This window comes from Pseudopodoces humilis, chromosome 5, assembly GCF_049639895.1.
Source record: "Pseudopodoces humilis isolate 2021_Gansu_Grassland_sample_001 chromosome 5, ASM4963989v1, whole genome shotgun sequence".
NCBI lineage: Eukaryota > Metazoa > Chordata > Aves > Passeriformes > Paridae > Pseudopodoces > Pseudopodoces humilis.
In genome coordinates, this window is record NC_142204.1 from 15,273,542 (window position 1) to 15,295,569 (window position 22,028).

Genomic DNA, 22,028 nt, shown 5'->3' on the forward strand with positions numbered 1-22,028 from the left:
AGGCTTCAAAAAAATATACAGGTCTGCATAAAACACACAGAAAAGGTGCTAATTCTTGGAATGAACCTTGAACTCCAACAATCTTGGAATGAAAACTTCTTTGAATGATTGTATAAGACCAACCTTCATCCAGGACATGGAGCACTAGGATCCAGGCTTATAAAGACCCTGATCCAGGCTCTTTATGCACCAAACTCCCTCCTGATATTATCAGCGCAGTGATCAATGCCAAATAGTTCATAAATTCAGTTCCTCAAATCCCTATTATGAGAAAGCCTGGATGTTTGGTGGAAAACTGTCCCATGAGAATTGGAAAGACCTTTTTTAATATCTAAAAGAATAAACTTATTTTCTGCACCTGATTCCATCACAGAGCATTTTTCACACAATTTTCATCACTGAAATAAAAGTTCAAAAACTGCGCCAGGTGTGCATGTTCAGTCTTGCATTCCGTCAGAAGCAGCTGGAGGAAAAAATACTTCATATTAGGAAAAGAAAAATCAAATACTTTTAAGCCATTAAGATAATTTGGGAAGCTATTTTGGATCCATTAGAATGATCATGAAAATCTGCTGATGAAAGTGGAAGGAGATGTCAAGACAGTTGAAGAGGTTAAGTCACTTAAGAGCAATTTTGTCAGACCTTCATTATGGTTAGATTGTTGCCCTGACAAGACAGACAGTTCCAGGCACCATAGTTCTCACTAAGGTATAAAATAAGTGAATGATTAAATGTGTTCTGTATGATTGTGCATGTCCCTAGGAGGTCTTCTGGATACTGGCAGCCTAGAAGCAAGCTTCAAAAACAGAGAAACACCAATGAACAAATCTAACTACTGTAAATAGACTCTTAGAAATCAGGTACACAAGGAAAGGAAAGCACTGTCCCATGGTGCACATGACAGAGTGACAAAAGTAATGTAGTGTTTCCCATTTCCTTAATGCCTCTGGCAGTGATGCCCCTGAGAGAGGAAAGGTTTCAGGGGAGATGTTAACTCTACCAATCACTCAGAAAGAAAAATGCCAGGGTGGCCGTAGGGCCCAGCTCCCAGCGGGCAGTAGGAATTTGCCATGGCAATTTCTTTGTTCCCAGACGCTCCCATTTTACTCAGGAACCTGTTTAATATTAACTTCTACTTCTGAGGCCCGGAGGGGGAAGCACTAGCAGCATGCTCTGGGTCACGGGCAGGCAGACTGGAAAGGCAGCTAACACTGCAGCAGGCAGAGGAGTGAGTTATACACTGCCCCACACTTTCATACAAGCCTGTCCCCAGCTCTTCTCCAGGGCTTTCTCTCTTGCCAGTCACCTACTGGCTGCTTCCAAACCCCATCATCACTATTGTCAGCCATATATGACACTGCAGAAGCCTGCTGGGAGCAATTTCAGAGCTGGGGTATGCACAAGACTGCAGTAGTGCCCTCAGAGACCTGTTTGACCTGACTCATTTTGTCTCAGAGACCCACAGGTTCATGTTGGAAAGCTGAGCTAAAAATCCAATGGGCTGATTTTCTAGTGGGTTTAAGGAAAAGAAATGAGAAATCAAGCAAAACATCCTTACCCCTGACTTACCTAAAATGACAGGCTGGACTTGGGTGCCCACTGTGTAAGATCACCTTGAGATGATGTTGATAATTGGAAACTGAATGACCAGCTTGGTTACAAAGCCATCTTGCCTGACAGTATATCAAAAACTTGATGGTCCAGATGGATTCCTACAATATGCAGTCCTTCCAAATAGATTTAATGGAAAATAAGATTATGTCAATATGATTTGTGTGTATTTTTAAAAAATGCTATTTTACCTACACATTTTCTTTCAGTACAACTGGGTCTTTCAGTACCCATCCTCCCAGGAAAAAGATACTGTTCATAGAATCTTCAGCATCCATTTATGGTATCAGAGGATGTAATCTATTATTCCTGCAATTAAATTCCCTCCAGACTGGGTAGCAGAAGTCAGAGGCAGATTGTCTTTGTAACTCAGCAAGCTTTGTTTGAAGTTTCCTTGGATGTGTTTAGTTGAAGAGATTGGAAGGATGTAGAAAGTGAGACACAATTTGTTACTGCTGAGTTAAACAAAAGTTGCGAGAAATTTCTTTTGAAAGGGATGAGTGTAAAGTGCAAATACTGCTTTAACAACCTATGTTTTACAATTTCCTGATTAATGGATTGCAGTAAAATCAGTTCCCTGACACTAATTACTTCAGCCAGTTTTATGTTGTGCATGGAAGCTGCACAGAATCATGTCTGTCTTTTAACCTGTAAATCAGTTCCTTCATGACCATCTAACTCTCAACTCTGATATTTTCTGCAGAATATAAAACTGAAACATGTACAATACCAATGCAATAGATATCAAAGTATCATGGTTATATTAGGAGGGGACAAACATTAATTTCACAGTCCTTGTTCAAAGCTGCCCTTGAGTTGCTAGACTGGATTGTCTTTATAGGAGGAGACTACGATAGATTTTGTTGTGACCTCAGCCCATGTTCTTGGTGTAGCCAGGTGTCTGCACCGTAAAAAACATAGCCACAGCTGTCTTTAGACATACGGCTTTCCTTGCTGGAGAGGCCAAGAGCTGAGTAGAGCTCTCGCCCTGGGAAGAAAGAGCTTTAACAGCTGCATTTGGCAAAGTTGTGGGGGAGGCATGAATGTGATTCCTCTGCTTCTTAGGAATAAGCACAAAGGGGCTCAGTCTGCAAAGGCATTGTTTTATGGAGCAAGGAATTCACCGATTTTTTTTTTTTTTTAAAATCTAATAGGAAAGGAATCTGTAAAATGAGAGAAGTCTTTTAAAGAGCAAGGGGAAAATCTGGCTCTGCGTGAACAAAAATAATCACGGAAGCTTTCCTGGCCCTGCCATGAAGTGGCCCCCTGCACCCTGGGCAGGGAGCAGTTGTGGAGCTCAGCTGTGCCTGTGGTTAATAATAAATAGACTCTCTTGGCCAGGAGTTCTGGCCAGAGCACCCCCTCCTCCGCCTCCTCCCAGGGCTGCCCAGGCACTGCCCCAGTACCCACCCAGCCTCCCTCCATGAGACGGACAGCCAGAGGTAAGAGACATCAGGCCATTGCTCCATGAGCTCGGATACGCAGGACGGGGCACAGGGGAGGTGGGAGGAGAGCAGGTCCGTGCTCGAGCTGCCTGAAACGTGCACTATGAATGTGCAAAGTTTGGTTACAAGGCAAAAGGTCATACGGGTCTTGCAGCAAAACTTGCCAAGCTTCAAAAATCTTTGAGCCAGCTCAGGATGAATGTTGGCCGAGCTTCCCGTGAATATCAGCTCAGCCCTGCTGGGTTTCAGGTGGTGACCAGCTGGTTTTTATCCACTGGCCAGCACAGCTTGGGCACTCCTTGGTGTTGTGCTTCAGAGTTTGGGGCTTTGTTAAAATTCAGAGCACAACTCGAGCAGCTCAAGCGATCCCTGGGGTAACCCTGTTGGCTTAATGAATTTACTCTGAAACTGACTTTACCCCAGAGAGCGAGGGGCGTGTAGGCACACACACAGGCATACCAGAACATTTGCATGAACCCATGAGCAGCTCAAGCTGCTGAGCTTAGCATGAAAAGGATTTGGAAAGTGGAAAATCCTAGTGTTTCAGTCAGGTGTGTATTGTGTCTTGTTGATCCAGTCCCACATTTCTTAAATTACACAGCCCAAGCTGTCCTGTATAGTCGAAGTCTTTAGATTTGGATAAATACACTCTCCCTGGGTATAAGAATTTTCTATATAGCTGAAGTGCCACACACTGTGTACTGAGACCAGAGCCATGTTGTGCGAAGTGTAACATGAACACAGCACTGTATTTTAATTAATTTGCCATCTGAATTAACAATAGGCACAAAGGACTGAGGAAGGGAATCCTTTCTTGCTAGTGGAGGGGTGAGGAATAGGGAGACTGGAGGGCTATGGCCAAAAGCCCAGGGAAAGTATGTGAAGCAGCCAGGCATTGAGTGAAACTGCCCTGAGGCCCAGACCAGACCACTCTCTTAACATTTACAGCTCTCTCCCCCTCTTTCTCTGTTCGGGAATGAATCTAATTAGAGTGAAAAGGAGTTGCTAAGAGACCAGAGGAGTTCTGGAGTTTGTTGCTGGGGCTGAATTGCCACTCTGCTTCCAAGGCACTGTGCTAAGAAGGATGATGTAACATGAGCCTGCATAAAGCACTCCCGGCTCTAGGGAAAGCTGCTCTCTCCTCCTTGCAGGTCCAGTCTGGTTTGTCAGTTCTCGGCTCCTTTTTGAGCTGCTTATTTTCTTCTAAACACCAGCAAAAAACAGGTTCATATCCCTGTTGCACTATTCTGCCTTGTAGATTCCTCCTCTTGACCCTTCACTTTGAAGGTGGCAGAGGATGGGCCTGACATCTATCATGAGCAGGTTACTTTGGAATTTAAAAGGTTTTCTGCTTCAGAATTCTCCCTAGTTTGCTACTCCTCATCCTTTCCTCTGCTCCACCACGATTTCAGCCCAGCATTGATAGTGGGCCAGGTGACCCCTTCCACCTCCATTTCTGCAGCTGAACATTTTGTTTTGACACCCTGGCTCATGCTTGAAACACCAGGAGATTCCAGGCAGTCTCTTAGGCAAGGGCTGTCTACCTTCCAAGGTCAAGGCAAGAGCTGATGTGTTTAGCTTCTCAGGCTCACATCATTGCTGCATTACATCTTTCCTTTTCACCTGACTTCTGTTATCTCAGGCCCATCCATACTCACAAGATGATTAGGAAGATAACCTTCAGCCTGGCAAGACACGTGTCCTCCATGGCACGTGGGACTACCCAGGTGAGAAGACTTCTGCATGGTGAGTAGTGCATTCTGCAACAGTTCCTGAGTGGAAAGCATTTTCCTCATCTGAATTCAGCAGAGACCTTGCTGGCAGTGTTCTTGGAGCACAGCAAAGAGCCACAATAGTCTTAGTGTATGGTAGTCTTAAAATATATTGAGTTACTATGGTATCCTTGGTGCTTCCACTCTTTTAAAACATATTTCCATCTTTAGGTGTGGTTGCAGGGCTCAGTTTATTCACAATAATGTTCAAGTAATGTTAGTGGAGCCAGTAACCATACAATTGCAAGAATGGTGGCAGAGGATCCTTCAGTGATGGTAATGAGGATTATAATTCATATTAACACTATAGATATTTTGCACACATTTCACTTACATAAAACACAGCTCTAGTCTTCTTAAAGTTACTTGTAAATTCACCCCAAAGGACAGCTGAAGAGGGGGATAAATTTGTTGTGATGACGACAATTTGCTTTTTATAAAACAGCTCAGCAGTTACTGCAAATACCCACACAAATAACTCACTCTTCTGTGTTTATCCCCAGGTGGTTATGTCAGGATTCATCCCTCTGTACAGGAAGCTCTGGTGGAGGGGAGACCCGTTGTAGCCTTGGAAAGCACCATTATTACACATGGAATGGCCTATCCTCTGAATTTGAGGTGGTGGATTTTGATGTTCCTCATTCAGTGAAGTTGTAAGAATGAAGCACATAATTTACTGGATTGGTATCGGTATTCTTGGTCAAGCCAAAGCTGTTGCAAGAGCAGAAGGAAATGTCAGGTTGTTAGGTATGCAGACTGTGAGCTCAAGTGTAAAACAATTGTATTTGGACTTTTAAAGACAAATATGGAGAGCTCAGTTATCTCCTTATCCAACACCTTAAATTTCTGTCTTTCTTTAAAATGGAGCAGCAGATAGTGTCACCACTTGTTCTAAAAGAGAGCTATCAGCCTTTTCAGCTGCATAGTTTGTAGAGACATTGAAAACACTCTGCACCTTCTTTTCCTGTATCTTTTGTAATGCAAAAAGGATTGAAACACAATAGTGAAATCTGTTCCTTAGCCCACTCAGAGCAGCTACCGTGAGAGCTCCTGGTCCCTTTCCACTGTCTTCTGTACCCTGCACGGTACCCCCCACGTCTACTCTTTATTTATCAATTTGCAGTAGATGTGTGTTTCATCTACTTTTGAGTTTGAGTTGCAGTGCCAGAAATCGTTGCACTCTCCCCTCCATCCTTGCTTCCGGAGAGCACAGAAAGGTTTTTGGTATTGATTTTCCATCTTGCTTTTTACCTGGCCATTCTACCTGACATTCTGTCTTGAAGTGAAGCTCTAAAAACTCGATTTTGGGGAAGAGGTAGTTTCTGCAGTTAAAGATTGCCAAGCATATGTCCAGATAGCTCAGAAATGGAGAAGAAGCTGCTCCTAAAAAAGATAGCGTATAAATGATTCAAGTACAGAATCTGCTAAACCTAGGCTTAGCCTGCAGCCCTGGAGTACCCTAAGGCAGCAGATTTTTGGCACTGTTGTTACTCTGTATCTCACTGACTGTATTATGAAAAATATATCCTGGTCATTTGAGCAGGACTTGGGCTACCTGGGGTTTCTGTGGAGGTCTATGATGTCAGAGAAATAACAGGGAAAAGACACAGGGAAGTCTTACTTTGAGAAGATCCCTATTTTGAGTAGTGTATTGTACAACCAGATTTACTTGTAATGATTTTTCTCAAAAATGAAGCACAGAGCTTGGACATTATCATCCTTGAAGATGGGAGATCTGCAAGTTCAAGTGCAACGATTTCTGCCATGAGGCAGATACAAGAAGAGCAGGATGTAGCTGAAATCACAAGAACTGTAGAACTGTGAATGATGGCCATCAAACATGACACTTTTCTTGCCTGATTGTTTCCATCTCTAATTTTGTGATTATTGTCTTGTTTATCTTATTTCAGCATGGCCAGAGAGGTGGAAGAAATTGTAAGAACAAATGGAGCAGTGCCAGCCACTGTAGGTATTTTAAGGGGCCAAATCCATGTGGGACTCACAGACAAGGAACTTGAGTTCTTGGCAAGCAGTAAAAATGCAGTTAAAGTGTCTCGCAGAGATTTTCCTTTCATCCTCAGCCAGGTATGGTGTGCAAATTTTTAGTGTGGCCTTTCCTAGTAAAGTATAGTTGCTTTTCTAGCAACAGCATAGTGCTCTCCAGCTTCAAGCGAGGTGCCTTTTAAACCTCTCAAAAACATAATGGAAAGTGGTATCTTATTAGTAAACACAAAAGTGGCCCTAACTAGAGTCAAAATACAAGAGTAAGGGAATGGCATAGATGAAATAGGGCTCCTGAAATGTCATTCTGGTTCTGCTGGCAAGCCATGGGCTCTTGGCTAAGAATATTCTTATTGGCATGATAGGACATTATCACATTGCATGTAAACTATGTGACACTTAGGCCATCCCAGGCTTAAAGTGACAGCTAAAGGTGCCACTAGCTGCCTGTGGAACACCCTGGGCAACAAAGGCCTCTGCTTTCAGGGCAAGAACAGCTGATACAGCAGGGATGACAGATGATTTGCAGAATCACAGAATATTCTGAGTTGGAAGGGACCCACAAGGATTACAGAGTCCAGCTCCTAAGTGAATTCTTCTGCCTTTTTGGCTAAAAGAGTATTTGTGTTAGAATTTCACTGGTCAGCTGCTCACACTGCTGTGTGGCAGACCACAGCTTCTCCATGTCACCCTGGGGGCTGACTGTGACTGGTTGTTCCCTGACAGGGCCTGTCCGGTGGCACTACCGTGTCTGGAACAATGATCGCGGCACACAAAGCGGGAATTCCTGTGTTTGTGACGGGTGGCATAGGAGGTGTCCATCGGGATGGGGAGAACAGTAAGAACATCAACACATTCTACTTTTCACTCTGTTGCTACAGTTTTATTCAATTCCTTCTTTTTCCTCTTTCCCAGCCTGTCCTACAGTGACAGCCTGGTCAGAAGAATAAAGTTAACATTCTTCTTGATCAAACTGTGGTTGCTTTCTCCCTAATGTCCAGAAGCCTCAAAATAGTCCTCTTGAGCCCTGGACAGTTGTTAAGGGGGTGGAAGTTTCTCTTTATCCCTTGCTTACACGGGGTTATATTGATGTTGTTTGCTGGTGCAACAGGAGATGACTGCACCTCTCCCTCTTTGTAAGGGCTGGAAACCTGATACTGGCTGCCAAGCACAGTGTTGTTATCAGCTCTCTCAGCTGAGGAGAAGAGCCTTGCCACAATAGAGTGTGCTCTGTGTTAGAGGTGTGTGTCTGAGAGATGGCCCAGTCTTGGTTGTACAGTTTGTGGCTTTTAAATGCTTTCTCTCTTCTCAGCCATATATATTTCCAGCACAGCCCAAGTGCAGTGCCCTATTGTATGCCATCCCTTTCAGATGTGATGTAAATTCCAGAGCAGGGAGTTTCCTGAGGTCAGCTCCTTTTTTTTTGCAAGCACTGTCAGTTCCAAACTCAAAGTCTACTTCAGTGATATTGCATCTCCTTGAACCTTGTCCTTGCCATACAACACCTTTTTCTTTCTCTTCTACCAAATTTTTGCATGCTCTTCATCAATGTGATTAAAGAGCCGAGAGAGAGTACAAGGCTGCACACCTGCCCTTAGCCATGTAACTTCTTTTTGTCAATATCTCTTTCAATGTCAACACCTAAAGACATGATCTAAACCTTTAATATTTGCTTGTGGATCTGAGCAGTTTTAAAGTCAGGCAGCGGCATTCTGGGCATATGTGGTTTTTTAGGAGGTCAGATCTCATCAGCTTGGAGCACAGCACAATCCCCACCACAGTGCTGCTTGTCCCTTAACAGCTCTGGATGTGAGTGCTGACTTGACAGAGCTAGGACGAACTCCGGTTGCTGTTGTATGTGCAGGAGCCAAGTCTATCCTTGATATTGGCAGGACACTGGAATATCTGGTAGGTAGCATGGGTTGTGGTGTCTGAGAGCAGATAACATTGTTCTTTGTGCACAGAGTACCCGGTGGCATTGGGATGGGTCCTAAGCCAAAGATTTTCAGAAATTGCTACTGAGAGGATGTGAAGCCATATTTACACTCCTGTAGTCCTGGGGCTTTACAAGCACTTGGCTGCTCCCTCACATAAATCTATCCATGTCCAAGGGGCTGTTCCAGCAGCTGCTCCAACTGAGGTCAAAGGTAATGCTAGCCATGTCCTTTTTCTTTGGCATTAGATTTGCTTTTCTGGGATGATGCTCCCAGAAATTGATGGATCAAGAAAGCTAGATCCATCAAACACTAAATAAAATCAGAATTAAAAAGGAAATCCAGATAATTTTCAGTAGTCACCTTTTAAGGCTTGGCATGTTGGAAACCACCAGGGACAGCACTTCAGGTGACAGTCAACGTCAATGTTTCTCAATAGTAAGCGGAACTCATTTATATCATGTCAGTTCATGACATGTCTTCAGATCCCAGGGTGTTATCTTGGACTCAGGAAGGTGCCAATGACAGCTGCATGGCCCTGAGCACACACAGAGGATGCCCATGCCTCCCCTGCCTCAGTGAGCCGGAGCTGATCTAGCCACTTACCACGTCTGGCTCTTGGTGAGAGTATAGGATAGAATGGGATGTACAAAGATAACCATGTCCTGTGCCAAAGAAAGGCAGTTTCGTTCTGGGTGGAAGGAAAACGTCCCATTCTTTAGCTGGTTCCCCTTTCCCTCCACTGATCACCTGATTGTCTCACCTCCACTGCTGCAGGAGACTCAGGGTGTGTGCGTGGCTGCCTTTGGAGAATCAAGAGAGTTCCCAGCCTTCTTCTCACGCCAGAGTGGCTTCCAAGCACCATATCATGTCCGGGATGAAGAGGAGGCAGCTAAACTCATTGGTGTGTTTCAGATGGAAATGGCCCGTGTAAGGTCTTGGAAAGGAGGGACACCAGAATTACCCTGGATGAGGCACTTTATTTAAGTCGGCGGAAAAAAATTGCCCTGAAAAATATGTCATCCCACCTCCCCCATTCCTGCATCAAAACTGCTTTGAAAATACAGTAGCAGAGAAGTCCAGTCTTTACAGCAAGTAAAACTGCAAGCCAGCTGCAGCCAGTTGGCATGCTCATTCATGTTTTATTCTACCTGATGAAGGCAACACATAATAATATATCAACAAAAACAACTTCTGGGCCTTTAGAAGGGAAATCATTTTAAAATGAAAAAAAAAGCCTTTGCCCCTTTTACTGTACAGACAGACTCAAAAGAAACAGGCAGTTGTGAACTGCTTGGTGGCTGGAAAAGATCCTGATCTTGGGTCAGCTAAGAACTGGAGCTTGACCTCTGAGGCCTCCTACACCTTGTGCCCACTGTTCTCTGTCCTTTTCCTGCAGCACCTGACTTCTCCAAGGATTGCCACTAACAATATTCCCATCCTCTCCCAGACAGTGCTCTGGGGCTGGGCCTGAGCAGTGGGGTGCTGATAGCAGTGCCCTGTCCCCAGGAGCGAGCTGCCGAGGGCCAGGCCATCGAAGAGGCCATCCAGCAAGCTCTCAGCCAAGCCAGGTGAGAAGCAACCTAAGCCTTTGCCTTTACTCTTGGTCTTGGGGGAGTAAACAAATTCAGGGACACTGCTGCAGAAGCCTTAGCACAGCTTACCCTTGGGCATGGGTGAGCCCACAACTTATTTTCAACTGTACCTTTATCTAACCAAAGCTTGTTTACAGGACTTGTTATGGTATGTGGTTATAGAGATAAAGTATCTGCTGGCAACAGTGCTTCTCCTCTGATGCCTCTTCAGCTCATCTGTGGGCATTTTCTTTATATTTGCAGGTTCAAAGGAATCACAGGCAAAGAAGTGACCCCCTTTTTGTTACAGAAGCTCACAGAATTAACTGACGGGAAATCACTGGACTCCAGTATCCTCTTAGTAAATGGGGGAAAAAGAAAGTACTCAGTATATTTCCTGTCTCTTCTGATAATGCCTGGTAGGAAACACTGTCACTTTATTGATGGTCTAGCAAGGAGCAAACACTTCAGTGCCTGCAAACAGATGAGAGTTTAGCACCTGCATCCTGATTTTTCAGGAACTGCCTTCATCCTCCTTTTACATTAAAAATTGAAGGGCAGCACAGATGGCAGGTGGTGCAGAGCCCAAAGAAATCCCTCACATCTGACTCTGGGGCTTGCCTGTAATCTCTGGATACTGTTTGTGCTGGGGTTGCACACTGGAAGGTCCCTGGGCTTCCCAGAGGACTGTGCTGTACATCACATTGCCTTATCCAACATTCCCTGTGGGTACAGAGAGAGAGACTTGGAGGACAAACACCCCTGGGCAAGCAGGAATCCTACTGCACAGCCAGGAGAAAGCAGAGTTACTGGCTGGGATGCCAGTGGAGGATCTGGGAGAGCCAGATTCACATCCAGGCTCTGCTGCCAGCCCTCTAGGAGACCTGAGCCATCAGGGCAGAATGGTAAAGGCATTTTTGGATATAAGAGCTATATGCAGCCACAAAGTAGGGCTTTCAAAGCCTCTGATAGTCTGCTCCCAGTGCAATTTGCTAAAAAAAATTGCTTATAGTGACTTGGCAAAATCTCAGCAGGTATGTCTTTCTGGAGAAGCTGACCAAGATCCTCTAAGGTTTTTAGGCTCTCTGCTGTAATTTAAGTACTTTGCCTTCTCTTTTCTCTGTGAAGCCTTTGCTTCTGTCCCCCACCTGTCAAAGACAGGTTTCCTCTCTGTGGATACTGGAGGAGGAAGGTGAACAAAACAAACAACCAACCAACCAAAAACAAACAAACAAAAATTAATTATTTTTATATTTAAAAGGATTATGGTTTGGGAGATCAAACCTATCAAGTCTCAGCCTGTATTTCCTGCTTTCTCCCTCTAAACAGCTCCTACATAAGCTTCTAATGGGTCAGAGTTGCTTGTATTTTTAATTTTCCTCAAACAAATGCCAATCAGACCTTGCACTGATCCAGAACAATGCCAGAGTGGGCAGCTGCATTGCAGTGGCCCTGAGCAAGCTACAGAAAACCAGAAGGAAGAGGAACCAGCCTGGGCGAGAGGACATGACCACACCCCAACCAGTGAGTCCTCTGCTGGCCTCCATATGATGCCTCTCTGCTGACAGCACGAGATAAATTTATATCTGTTCCCAAAAGTAAAAGATGACTCAGCCAGGGACCAATCATTCTCCTTCACACTCTCAGACATTCTCCCTTTAGTTTCCCTTGTTATCCTTGAAAGATAAGTGTCTTCTCCTCCTTCCCCTATCCACATTTACAAGGAATAGACACTGACAACTGCCTAATCTCATTAAGTCTTAGACCATTAGGGCCATTAAAACTTTAACCACCTTTTCACCTTTTACTATGCTCTTATGTACAGCTTCAGCTCTACAGCTCTTAGTACCAGGGAACTTGTGACTACAGGAGTAGACCTGGAAGAGGGTGGGGAGAGATATTTTGAGCTGCTGAGCCATAAATGTTTATAAATATCTCTTTTTGTTGGCCTCCTGCTCATGATTGACAAAATCACAAGAGTTACTGCACATTCTGAACAAGATCTACTATAACGCTAATACTCTTCACTCTCTTGGATTTTGCCTGTGCCATGTAATTTTCAGGAAATTTTTAGGTGGTCTTTAGAGACATGAAAGATTTTCTAAAACCCATTTGCAATAAGATTTGTCAACATAAAAAAGGGCAGTGACTCCAGAGGCAATAATCCAGCATTTGATGAGAAAAAACAGCTGTATGTCCCCAAAGAATCTGGAAACTTCCTGTTTGTGGAGCTGAACTGCTTATTCTGGCTTTGTAGGACAATAAAAGAAGTGATCTGTAAAGTGTCACTGGGTATGGCAATTTCTCCTGGGAGCTTGCAAGAAATTACTGCATTTTTCTGCCCACTTTCTCCCATTTTCTTTGCTTTTTTACATACCAGTGCTTGAATGTTTCTAAGGCCTTGTGTATCACAGAGAGAAACCATCAGCATCCCTGTGTGTCCACTGTAACATCCTGCCTGCCATGCTGGGGCTTCCTGTCAGCAGGCATAATTCAGAAAGCAGCAAAGAGCAGAGAGTTTGATTCTTTCTGATTGGGATTGCACAAACTTGTCTCTAGCTATTCAAAATAAGCACTGGGCCTTACACTGTAAGTGAGAGAGCTTTCAAGAGGGTGGGAGAAGTGACTAGGCAAAGCAAAGAAATTTGGAAACCTTTTCCTGAAGTCCTTCCAATCACTTTTTACCTTTCTTCCCCCTTAAAGGTGGTGATTGGCGGTATCAACGTTGACTTTATAGCCAAGGCACAGAACCCTGACATCCTGGTACTGTATCTGTAGCAGTTTTTCTTATCACCAATGTATTTCCAGCTACTTTTACAGGAGTGCCAAGCCAAAGGGGCTGGGGAGAATGTGGTGTCCATGTGTGATACCCACATGTGTGCATGCACACACTTGGGGGGTGTAGTGCTGCATGTTTGGTTAAGTTGTTTAGGTGGATAATGGAGTGACATATACTGACCTACTCTGTCCCCATGGTGAAAATCACCATCCCTGACACTCAAGAGAGGGACAAAGCAATGTATCATCCATGCAATGTCCCTACAGGGGGGAAATCCCCAGGTAAGAGCCATCTCTGGCTCTCTGAGACTGCCTTAATATGGGAAGCAGCACAAATAGGAGCAAGAGTCTCTGTGCAGAGTAGTCATGAAGGATTTGAGTCTCACACACACACAAAAAAAAAAAAAAAAAAAAAAAGGCTTTAAAAAATAGAACATTTAAGTGTTACCAGACTCCCTTTGTCTCAATTTGGGTTGAACAAGAAACAAACAAGAAGCTAAAGTGGACCAAACTTGGGACTCCCCCATGCAAATGACAGCAATTTGCATGGCCTGTACAATTTTTGTCGTGCCGTACAAAGTACTGCGTATTGAGGTGGTGAAGCTTGCCCAAAAATTGTTCAGTGTCTCGAATTACTCTGTGATGACAGCCAAGGCAGGGAGCTTCTGCCATCAGATGGGACAGCCTGTGAAGGCCTCTCAGTCAGATAGGGAAAATGTGCTGGGGAAGCTATCTGAAAGGAATTTGGCTATTTAACGATACAGGGGCTGAACAATGTTATAATGGTCAAGGGTGAAGTATGCTGTGGCATCAGTTATGAAAGCTTGCAAAAGCAAAAGTTCAGCTGCTTCAGCTGTGATGTAACCAATACCATACACGGTCCACACTCAGCCATCAGGACAAGGAGCTGAGCTGTGTCCAAGGAAGGATAGGCACGCCTTGGCATGTCAGACAGATCCCTATCTTGGCATGTCCAGATCCCTGGACCACCTACAGCATGGTGAGGGGGCCCAGGACCGATGTAGGTCCTGCTGGGAACAGCTGATGAGGGAAAAAGGGGGCTTTTAATGTTGAATAAAAAAGTGAGGCATTAGCTGCCCTTCTGCCTTCAGCAAGCCCTGGAGCTCGTGCTGTATCGTAGCTGGTACCCAAGTGCCAAGCTGCAGGAGGATTTGGGAATTGCCAGCCAGAAGGCTCCTGCTGACAACTGCTGTGGTTAGGCACAGAGGAAGAGCCCCTCTCAATATCATTGTTTTGGCTTTCTAAAGACAGGTTTTTTTTTCAAAGTGCTCGACACCCAGCAGAGCCCACCTTTATGCCTGCTGGATTTGTTGCAGAGCACTGGGTACCACTCACTCCCCGTGCTGTCTCAGCAGGAAAGCAGCTGTGTTCTGACCTGGTTGTAATTCCCACATGGCTTTCAAGACTACCCAGGAGCTAAATGCTTAATATGTAACTATCTGACCTGCTGAGAAGGATGACAAAGTTGCTGGGAAAAGCATTATGGTCATCATTCTCTCAGGATACCCAGAAGTTGAGCAGAGTCTCATTTTTACATTAAGAATTCAAATCTCTTAGGACATGGAAGAAGGTTCCAGAGACTTTCTCAGTTCTCTGAAACTCTGCCAGAAAGCATCAGCCCAGCCTCATTTCAGATCACATTTAGCAAACCCATTTTCACCTAAATTCTTTAATCTGAGCCAGCCCCGCCCAAACCCAAGAAGAGATATTTGAATATCACTCAGACTTGGAGTTACAACTGAGTTGGCAAGATGTGATGAGAGCCACTCATTTAATTTCTTTAAAAGCCAGCTGCTGGTTTCTGTCTCACTGTACCCACCTGCTGCTTTAAAGAGAGATTTAGCATCTTCATTTTTTTAGGCCCTGTGGGGTTGTACAACAGGAGAGGTCACCCACAGCTGGATCCCTGAGCAAGAGGCTGCTACATCTGCTCTTAGGGCAAGGCTTGGCATAAAAAAGACGCCCAGAAACTCTGTCTCTGTGGCATATGGGGAACTGAAAGAGAGGATCAGTATGCCAGGCAGCAAAAGGAGCTGATGAGTATTTTCACCATTCCTGCAGGCATCAGTTTTCAAACACAGATAATGGAATTACATAAACTGCAGTTTGTGCTTATTGCTGATGGCAGCTAACACCTTCTTTTAAGACTGAAATAGGGACCAGTGTTCAAAGCCACGTTGTTTGATTTGCCTAGAAAAGCACCCTTGCTCTGTATTTTGGGGTGTTGGGGTTTGGGGTTTTTTCCCCTTGGCTGCCTATGTTATAGAGAGTGAGCTTCAGAATTAAAATAGCCAAACTCACTTTGCTTTTGAACTCTGAGGCTCTCAACAGGATCCAGTTGCAGATGGAAATATCCTCATTCCCAACAATGCCGGTGGCAATTCCGAGGGAGCACAAGCAAAGGCAAGGGAGGGGCATTTGTGTTAATGAGGAGTGACAAGCAGCACAAAGGCCATAGGTTACTTATATACAGGCAGTTCTGCTCAGGCAGCCTGATCACTTTAGGACTTGGAGAACTGCCAGACAGGAAAGCAAAGGTATCAAAAATTAGCACCAAGTCTTACAGACTACAGAACTGGGGAGAGTCAGAGCTAAGAAAAAGAGCCTGAAGATCGGATGAGAGAAATAAAAGATCATATTTAGATGTGAGAGCAGCCTCTCACAGGGCTGGATGCAGGAGAAAGCATTGTGTGCAAAGGACAGATGTACAGCTTCATGGAGGGGGAAAAGAATCCTTGGGAAGCTTCAGAATGAATTTTGAGAATGCCCAAGCACAGGAAAGGGTTGGGAACAGAATATTCCTTACAGTGAGATGTCAAGACATTTTCTTGGTTAGAATAGACAGTGGTTTTTACAAGCAAGAAAAATGTCACATGCAGGGGTGTTCTTGTGCTCCTGGGTTTGTGTAGGGCAGAGGGGCTGGGCCAGGAGCTTCTGCACACAGGAATTAGGACTGCCACTGACAAGCAGTCTTCAGAGATGGAGAATAGTTTTCAGATTTTTATGAAACAAGAGCTCTAAAACCATTTGATAGTCAGATGAAGCCCAAATTGATCTGAGCATTTACTGATGTAATTCTTCTGGCAGAAGAATTAGAATGAGATGGGTGAGCGACTGCCTGTGTTCTGACTATTTGTCTGTGACAGAGAGGGAGATGGACAGAGGAATGGAAGGCAGATGTGAAAGAAAAGAAATTGGTAGCCACACATGTGGAGAAGGTTATTTTTAATGAGGGAGATGTTTGGGAAGCAATGGGTGAGGGAAAAACTCTTCAGTCTCTGAAACAGATCCTTCCATGAATAAAGTACAGAGGCAGTACAGGCAAAGATAACAAATCTCATTTTACATTCAAAGAGGGAAACAAACAAACAAACAAATAAATAACTCCCACAAGCTTCTTAAGGTGGGAGCTAAGTGACCTGTAAGGCAGAGCCCAAGCAGCTTTGGAGTCCCAGGTGGTTGTGAGCAGGTGAATTCAGAGGGCTGCTCACAGTGGCTGAAACACTCATTAGCCATTCTAGGAGGTCTTGGTTTAGCAAGTACGACCAAACTAGCAATTCATGGGGAGATCGTGGGTCTCCCCTCCTTGAAAGCAGGCTTTTTTCTTTGAGACTGAAGTCAGCAGCGGGCTCTAGAAGTTTGTATTGCCCTCAGTCTGTGAGCTGGATGCCCTCTGCTCCCTCTGATTGCTGATCTATACTTTAGCAATATCAGCTTCACATGATAATGGAGAAGTAGCAACTATGCCAAGCAGCCCTCTCAATTTTGCCAATTAACAGTTCTTTCTTCCAGGGCGGTGGGCAAACAAATGCTGGAAGAGTGAGACGAACCTTTGGTGGTGTTGGAAGGAACTTGGCAGGTGCCTGGTGCTGGGGTTTGCCTGCGGGTGCATGCCAGCTGTGATTTGTCCTTTGGTATTCCTTCAGCAGTGGGAGAGGGTGAACATTGACAAGATTTGGGGCACATTAGGCAATATGCTAGTGGGCAGACTGCCTGGAAAAGAAATAAGAGGGGAGGGAGTTGAGATTAGGAAAAGGAAGGTCCACAAATATGAAGCTAACTAGCACATGGTGCAGTAACCCTGAATCAAAGTAAATAAGCATCAGTATCTCCAGTGACTACTGAGCAGCCTCAGATTTAATTAATGCCAGCACACAGACACAGTAGAAGTATGCTTAGAGCAAGAAGCTGAAAGGAATAATCATAGCTCCAAACTGATAGACCACATACCGTGGGCAAAAGGAGCTGGGGTACAGGAGTTACTGTAGAGGAAGAAAGGCTGCAGTCCTGTCAATGGGAAAGGAGCACACAGTACCTGTGGCTCCACCACAAGCAGCAATAGACCAGTATTCTTGTACTGAAGTTAACAGGGAACAGATTACAGAAAGATTTTAGGATTATTCCAGCTTTTAGACATTTTCCAACCTCCTAACACATATCTACTGTCACTTCAGATCATTAATGAAGAAGCTTGAGTGGGAAAAATCCCCAAAAATCCCCACGCCACCCACGGAGGTACAATTTGTGGTGACTTTAAAGGAGAGGAGGAAGGGTTTCCCATTAATGCATTGAGATTCAGTGGTTCTAGTAAGATATCATGGTGGGAACAGCAGTGTGGGAGGGCCAGCAGCAGAAAATGCTGTGCTCAGAAGCAGCGTGGGAAAACCCATGTGCCTGTGATGGTAAAGGAGATGACGCCAGAAAAGAGCAGAATTTACTTCCCCCTCTTTTCCTCCACTCCCAGATGTTCCAAATAATCCTAAATTTCAGGGTGCTGGTTCAGCTCTCTGTAGGACACCTCACTCAGCCCTAAGCAGTCATTTGCAGCAGCTACAGCTCAATTTCATGTTGAACATCCTTCTAGGCAAGGACTGATGAGCATTAAGTTTTTCAGGAGAGGGCTTTCCTAGAGACACCCATGCTGCACTGGCTGTCACTGTGTTCACAGTACTCTGGTGGCTTTGTCAATAGTTTTTGTTTCCATTTGTTTTTTAGACTGTTTAAGCCGTCTTGGACAAGCTCCTCTCCTTTTATCAGCTGTGGGGAAGGATGAGCATTTAGAGTCTGTCCTGCACTACTGCCACCACATGGTACGTTGCACGGAAGTGGCACCCCAAAAACACGCAGGAGATGACATCACGTAGAGGGAAAATTCTTCCCAACCCTGGCAGACATCAGAGCCACCTTCCATCAGGCTAAGAGTAGGAATAACGCAATGCTTCTTTAGCTACAGACAATTAGAAGGCAAAGAGCCACCTCTAAAACACAGGCTAGGTGTATTTTGGAGTCTGAACCATGGGCTCTGAATTCAGCTACAGAAAATGGTGCTTGAAGGAGATAGAGGTAAATCAGGAGCAACCACGTACAATTCTAGTGACGGCGAAACACAGTGAGAAATATGCAAGCCTTGAACCCGAGGACACACAAAGCATTGCCAAAATTGACCTGGTTTAGTTAAAGCCCGACAGAGAAAATGTGAATCTGGAATTCCAGGTTGGACACCCAAGCTCAGAGGAGCAGGATCCTCTACAGAGCTGCAAACACCACTTACCTGTGTTTAGGGGAATACTGGACTTCAGCAGCAGCTTGGCCACAGGTCAGGGAGCTGGAGCAGCAGGAGCTCCCCTGGACAGCAAGGCACAGTATCACCACCCTGGCAGGGAGCAAAAACAGCCAGGAGAGCAGCTCTAACCTTGGCTGTCAGGCAACTCCATGGAGAAAAGGCAGGACTGAAGGCAAGGCAGGGTGTGAGTGCTGGGCCAGGGTCACTGACTACTATTAGTGCCTCATGGCCCTGGGATCCAAACAGAGCCCATGGGGCCTTGGTTCTGGCTACCTGAGCAACGTGGCAAATGAAGAAATGAGAGCATGAGCTCTATTTTGGGTTATTAAGGCTTCTCCATGGCTGGTCTATAATCTCTTCTCTACACAGCACAGTTTGTGCCATCCAAGCAAGCAGTCTCCCAAGGGAAGGGGGACTTGCTGGCCAGCCACCAAGCACTCCATGCCTGTAACAAAGTTCATTCCCACCAGTGTTGGAGAGAGGAGCCTTTCCCTAAAAACTCCGGTTTCTCTGTCAGTTCCTGAGATAGATACATTTCTCCATCCACATGTTCCTTCTGAGATATGCCCTGCCCTCCCTAAGGAGATCATTCCCAGGAGCCACAAAGGAAGGACACCCCACAGCTCTCTGCCCCACTGCTGCAGAAATGGCTCCAGGATGTGCTCAGAATCAGGCTGGGCAGTCAGTGAGGTGCCCAGCATAAGTCACAGCTGTCTGCAGAGTGCCACCAAGAGATGCTGTCCCACACAAGCCATGAGAAGGGGTGACTGGAGCAGGCAGGGCTGCAGACCACTTCTGTTACAGGAGACAAAACCTGTGGAACTGCATGGCAGAGACTTGCCACTCATTTACTAAAGGATTGCTTTAACCTCCAGCATTTGTTGCATTGCAAATATTAACAAATAGCCACGTGCCAGCATTGTCTAGACTGAGATACTCCTGACAGGGCTGCTTATCCCAAGGGAGAGCAGTGAGCTGGGCTGGAGACCGGGTGGGCACAGAAAGAGTGAGCTGAGCGTGGCAGGGAAGAGAGGAACTCACTCAGTGTGTAATTGTCCTCCCTGTTTCAGGACATGAGCGGCGTCCTTCAGCTGGAGGGGAAGAGCACAGCCACTTACTGTGCCGTGATCACCAGTGCCGGGGAGCTCAGCGTTGGCTTGGGAGACATGGACATCCACCACCAGATAACGGAGCAATATGTATGCACTCCCTCAGATTCGTCAGCTTTTCTTATGAGAAAGCGTGTGGGCCTGTGACAAAAGGCATCTGGTGACGTTTGTACCAGGAGGGAATAGGTGTGCAGAGGGCATGGGAGATGCTAAGGTTAACCCTGGCCACTGGCACAGCAGCATAACAAGTCACCAGAACCCTCTATTACTGCTGACCCAGATGGGGTTTCTATCTGTTTCTGGTTTATAAATACCACCACTACCCTCATCTATGATATGTAGGCCAGAATCCTCTTCATTCACTTGTCCAAGCTAACTTAGAATTTCACATCTTAAAGCCAACAGGAGATCAACCTGATTATAACCCTAACCCTATTCCTAATGCATATTGCTCCCTTTAGGGAAAAGCAGGGGAAAAAGTGGACAGAACACTGGTTAAAGCAAGTTTTCCTGTTCCCCCCCTCCCTAGTATCCCTGCTGTTTCTACAAGCTGAGTTGTATCAACAGAAACTGTTGCTCAGCACATCCAAACATTCAAAAACATCAGGGAAGCATAATGGCAGCAGTGATTAAGGAGTGATTCAGTGAAAGCCCCATCACTGTACCCTCCTTTCCTACTCAACCTTTTATTGACAGAACAAAAGCCTTTGCTTCATGACTGACAGCAACATGGAAGTTAAGTGCAATATACTTACCAGTGGCATCTCCATGAGGGAGAGCCTTCCTAGGGAAAAATCTGGTCATTACTCCCACTTCCATCCCCACTCTGCCTCCCCCAAGCTTTGGCACAGAAAACCAGTAGATGAGGGATTAATTCTCCTGAGCTTTACAAAGCAGCTGTGATCAGTGGAAAATCTGAACCAGTCTTGTGCTGCAAAGTGGATTTTGGCAGCCCCTCTTTCCAGCAGGGCTGGCAGAGACACGGGGGGATGCTACTTGAGTGCCCATAGCACTGGCCTGGCAATCCCAGCAAGTGGTTGTGCAACCTCAGAGAGCCAAAGGAGAGAACAGCAGCTCTCTACTCCACTGCTGCACTGTGCCCCATCCCTACGGGATTCAGTGGGGCCCAGGAGTAAAACACACTGCTGAACAACCTGTCTTAGGAGACACTGTGCAGAGAGGACATCCAAATGACGTGCACAGCGAGCAGAGGTGGAGCCAAGCCAGGCATGGCCCAGGGAATCCTACAGTGGCATTAAACAGCAGCATTCCATTTCCCCGCAGTGGTCCAGTGAGGACCAGCAATTATCTTTCTCTGCTGGAGGGGCCCTGCCAGTTGAGCCCAGCTCTTGATGATGGCCAGGAGTAGAGGAAGGAGAAAGAGAGGACATGAGGCAAACGGAAAAATCCATTTTCCTTTGGGAATCACTCTTTTAGACTCATGCCTGCACCAAAAGGCTGGAATACAAGTCAAAATCCTACATCAAGTCTGACTAGGAATGATTTCGTACCTCTGCAATGACTCAGGCTGTCTCTCCTGTGTGTCCTGGATTTTAACTAGGTGTCCCAGTTCAAGGAGAACCTGTGTCAGGCCCCGCTTGTTTGCATTGATGGAAATGTGCCTCTCTCCACTATTCAGTACGTCTGCCAACTAGCTAGAGAGCACCAGCTAGCAGGTAAGGAGAACTTGTCCTCTCAGAATGTGTGCCAAGACAGTCCAGGCACATCCCTGCTGCTTGCTGGAGATACCCACTTACTGTCTGACACACTGGGTTATTCAGCACCTCTTTCTGTACTCTGCCACTCTGCTTCAAATGGATAAAACATTTCAGATTTCCCTGGAGTTTTCCTCTTTCTACAGCTGAACCACATTTCCCGAGGCATAGTTGGTAAAGCCCTTGAGCACTTCCAGAAGGCCAGGGAATGCTGCTCTCTGAGCCTTTTAATCTCAGTGCGAGTGGCAGCTTGAGCACTTCTGCCAGTTTCAGCAGCAATATAGTTTGCTTCTCAGAAAAAGCACTAAAGTATCTTTTGAGAGGAATTCTCTTCCATTCCCGTAAAATAAATGCCCCCCTCCACTGGTAAGCTGGGGACCTTTCACAAGGCTTCCTAAACCTTTGGAGTTACACCTTCCTTTTTAAAAGCAAATCCCAAAGAAGGATGTGGTGATCTAAAAACCTGGCAGAGGCTTCAAAACCAGCTAACTGGAGTAACAAAAAC

General features: G+C 45.5%; 2 protein-coding genes across 9 annotated transcripts in view; one reads left to right on the plus strand and one right to left on the minus strand.

Moving 5' to 3' along the window:
• Positions 1-22,028, plus strand: part of LOC102105751 (uncharacterized) — a 31,611-nt gene that overhangs the window by 766 nt on the left and 8,817 nt on the right. Inside the window, exons 2-16 of one of the 6 annotated variants that reach the window (XM_005527929.3) lie at positions 2,766-3,053; positions 4,699-4,802; positions 5,332-5,446; positions 6,739-6,913; positions 7,556-7,667; positions 8,631-8,737; positions 9,541-9,667; positions 10,214-10,334; positions 10,602-10,687; positions 11,737-11,861; positions 13,041-13,100; positions 16,929-16,995; positions 18,132-18,226; positions 19,770-19,898; positions 21,370-21,484. In XM_005527929.3, the coding sequence (XP_005527986.2) occupies positions 4,718-4,802; positions 5,332-5,446; positions 6,739-6,913; positions 7,556-7,667; positions 8,631-8,737; positions 9,541-9,667; positions 10,214-10,334; positions 10,602-10,687; positions 11,737-11,861; positions 13,041-13,100; positions 16,929-16,995; positions 18,132-18,226; positions 19,770-19,898; positions 21,370-21,484 (1,519 nt within the window). In that variant the 5' untranslated portion in view covers positions 2,766-3,053; positions 4,699-4,717. Of the gene's footprint in view, positions 1-2,765; positions 3,054-4,696; positions 4,803-4,832; positions 4,920-4,999; positions 5,105-5,331; positions 5,576-6,738; positions 6,914-7,555; positions 7,668-8,630; positions 8,738-9,540; positions 9,668-10,213; positions 10,335-10,601; positions 10,688-11,736; positions 11,862-13,040; positions 13,101-16,928; positions 16,996-18,131; positions 18,227-19,769; positions 19,899-21,369; positions 21,485-22,028 lie in introns of those variants that run through there. The other 5 variants (XM_088054731.1, XM_014256891.2, XM_088054728.1 and 2 more) reach the window with 5 other exon arrangements.
• Positions 16,390-22,028, minus strand: part of DENND2A (DENN domain containing 2A) — a 71,996-nt gene continuing 66,357 nt past the window's right edge. For all 3 annotated transcript variants that reach the window (XM_014256886.2, XM_014256888.2, XM_014256887.2), the window contains one exon: positions 16,390-17,129. In XM_014256886.2, coding sequence (XP_014112361.2) covers positions 17,059-17,129 — 71 coding nt within the window. In that variant the 3' untranslated portion in view covers positions 16,390-17,058. The remainder of the gene's footprint in view (positions 17,130-22,028) is intronic.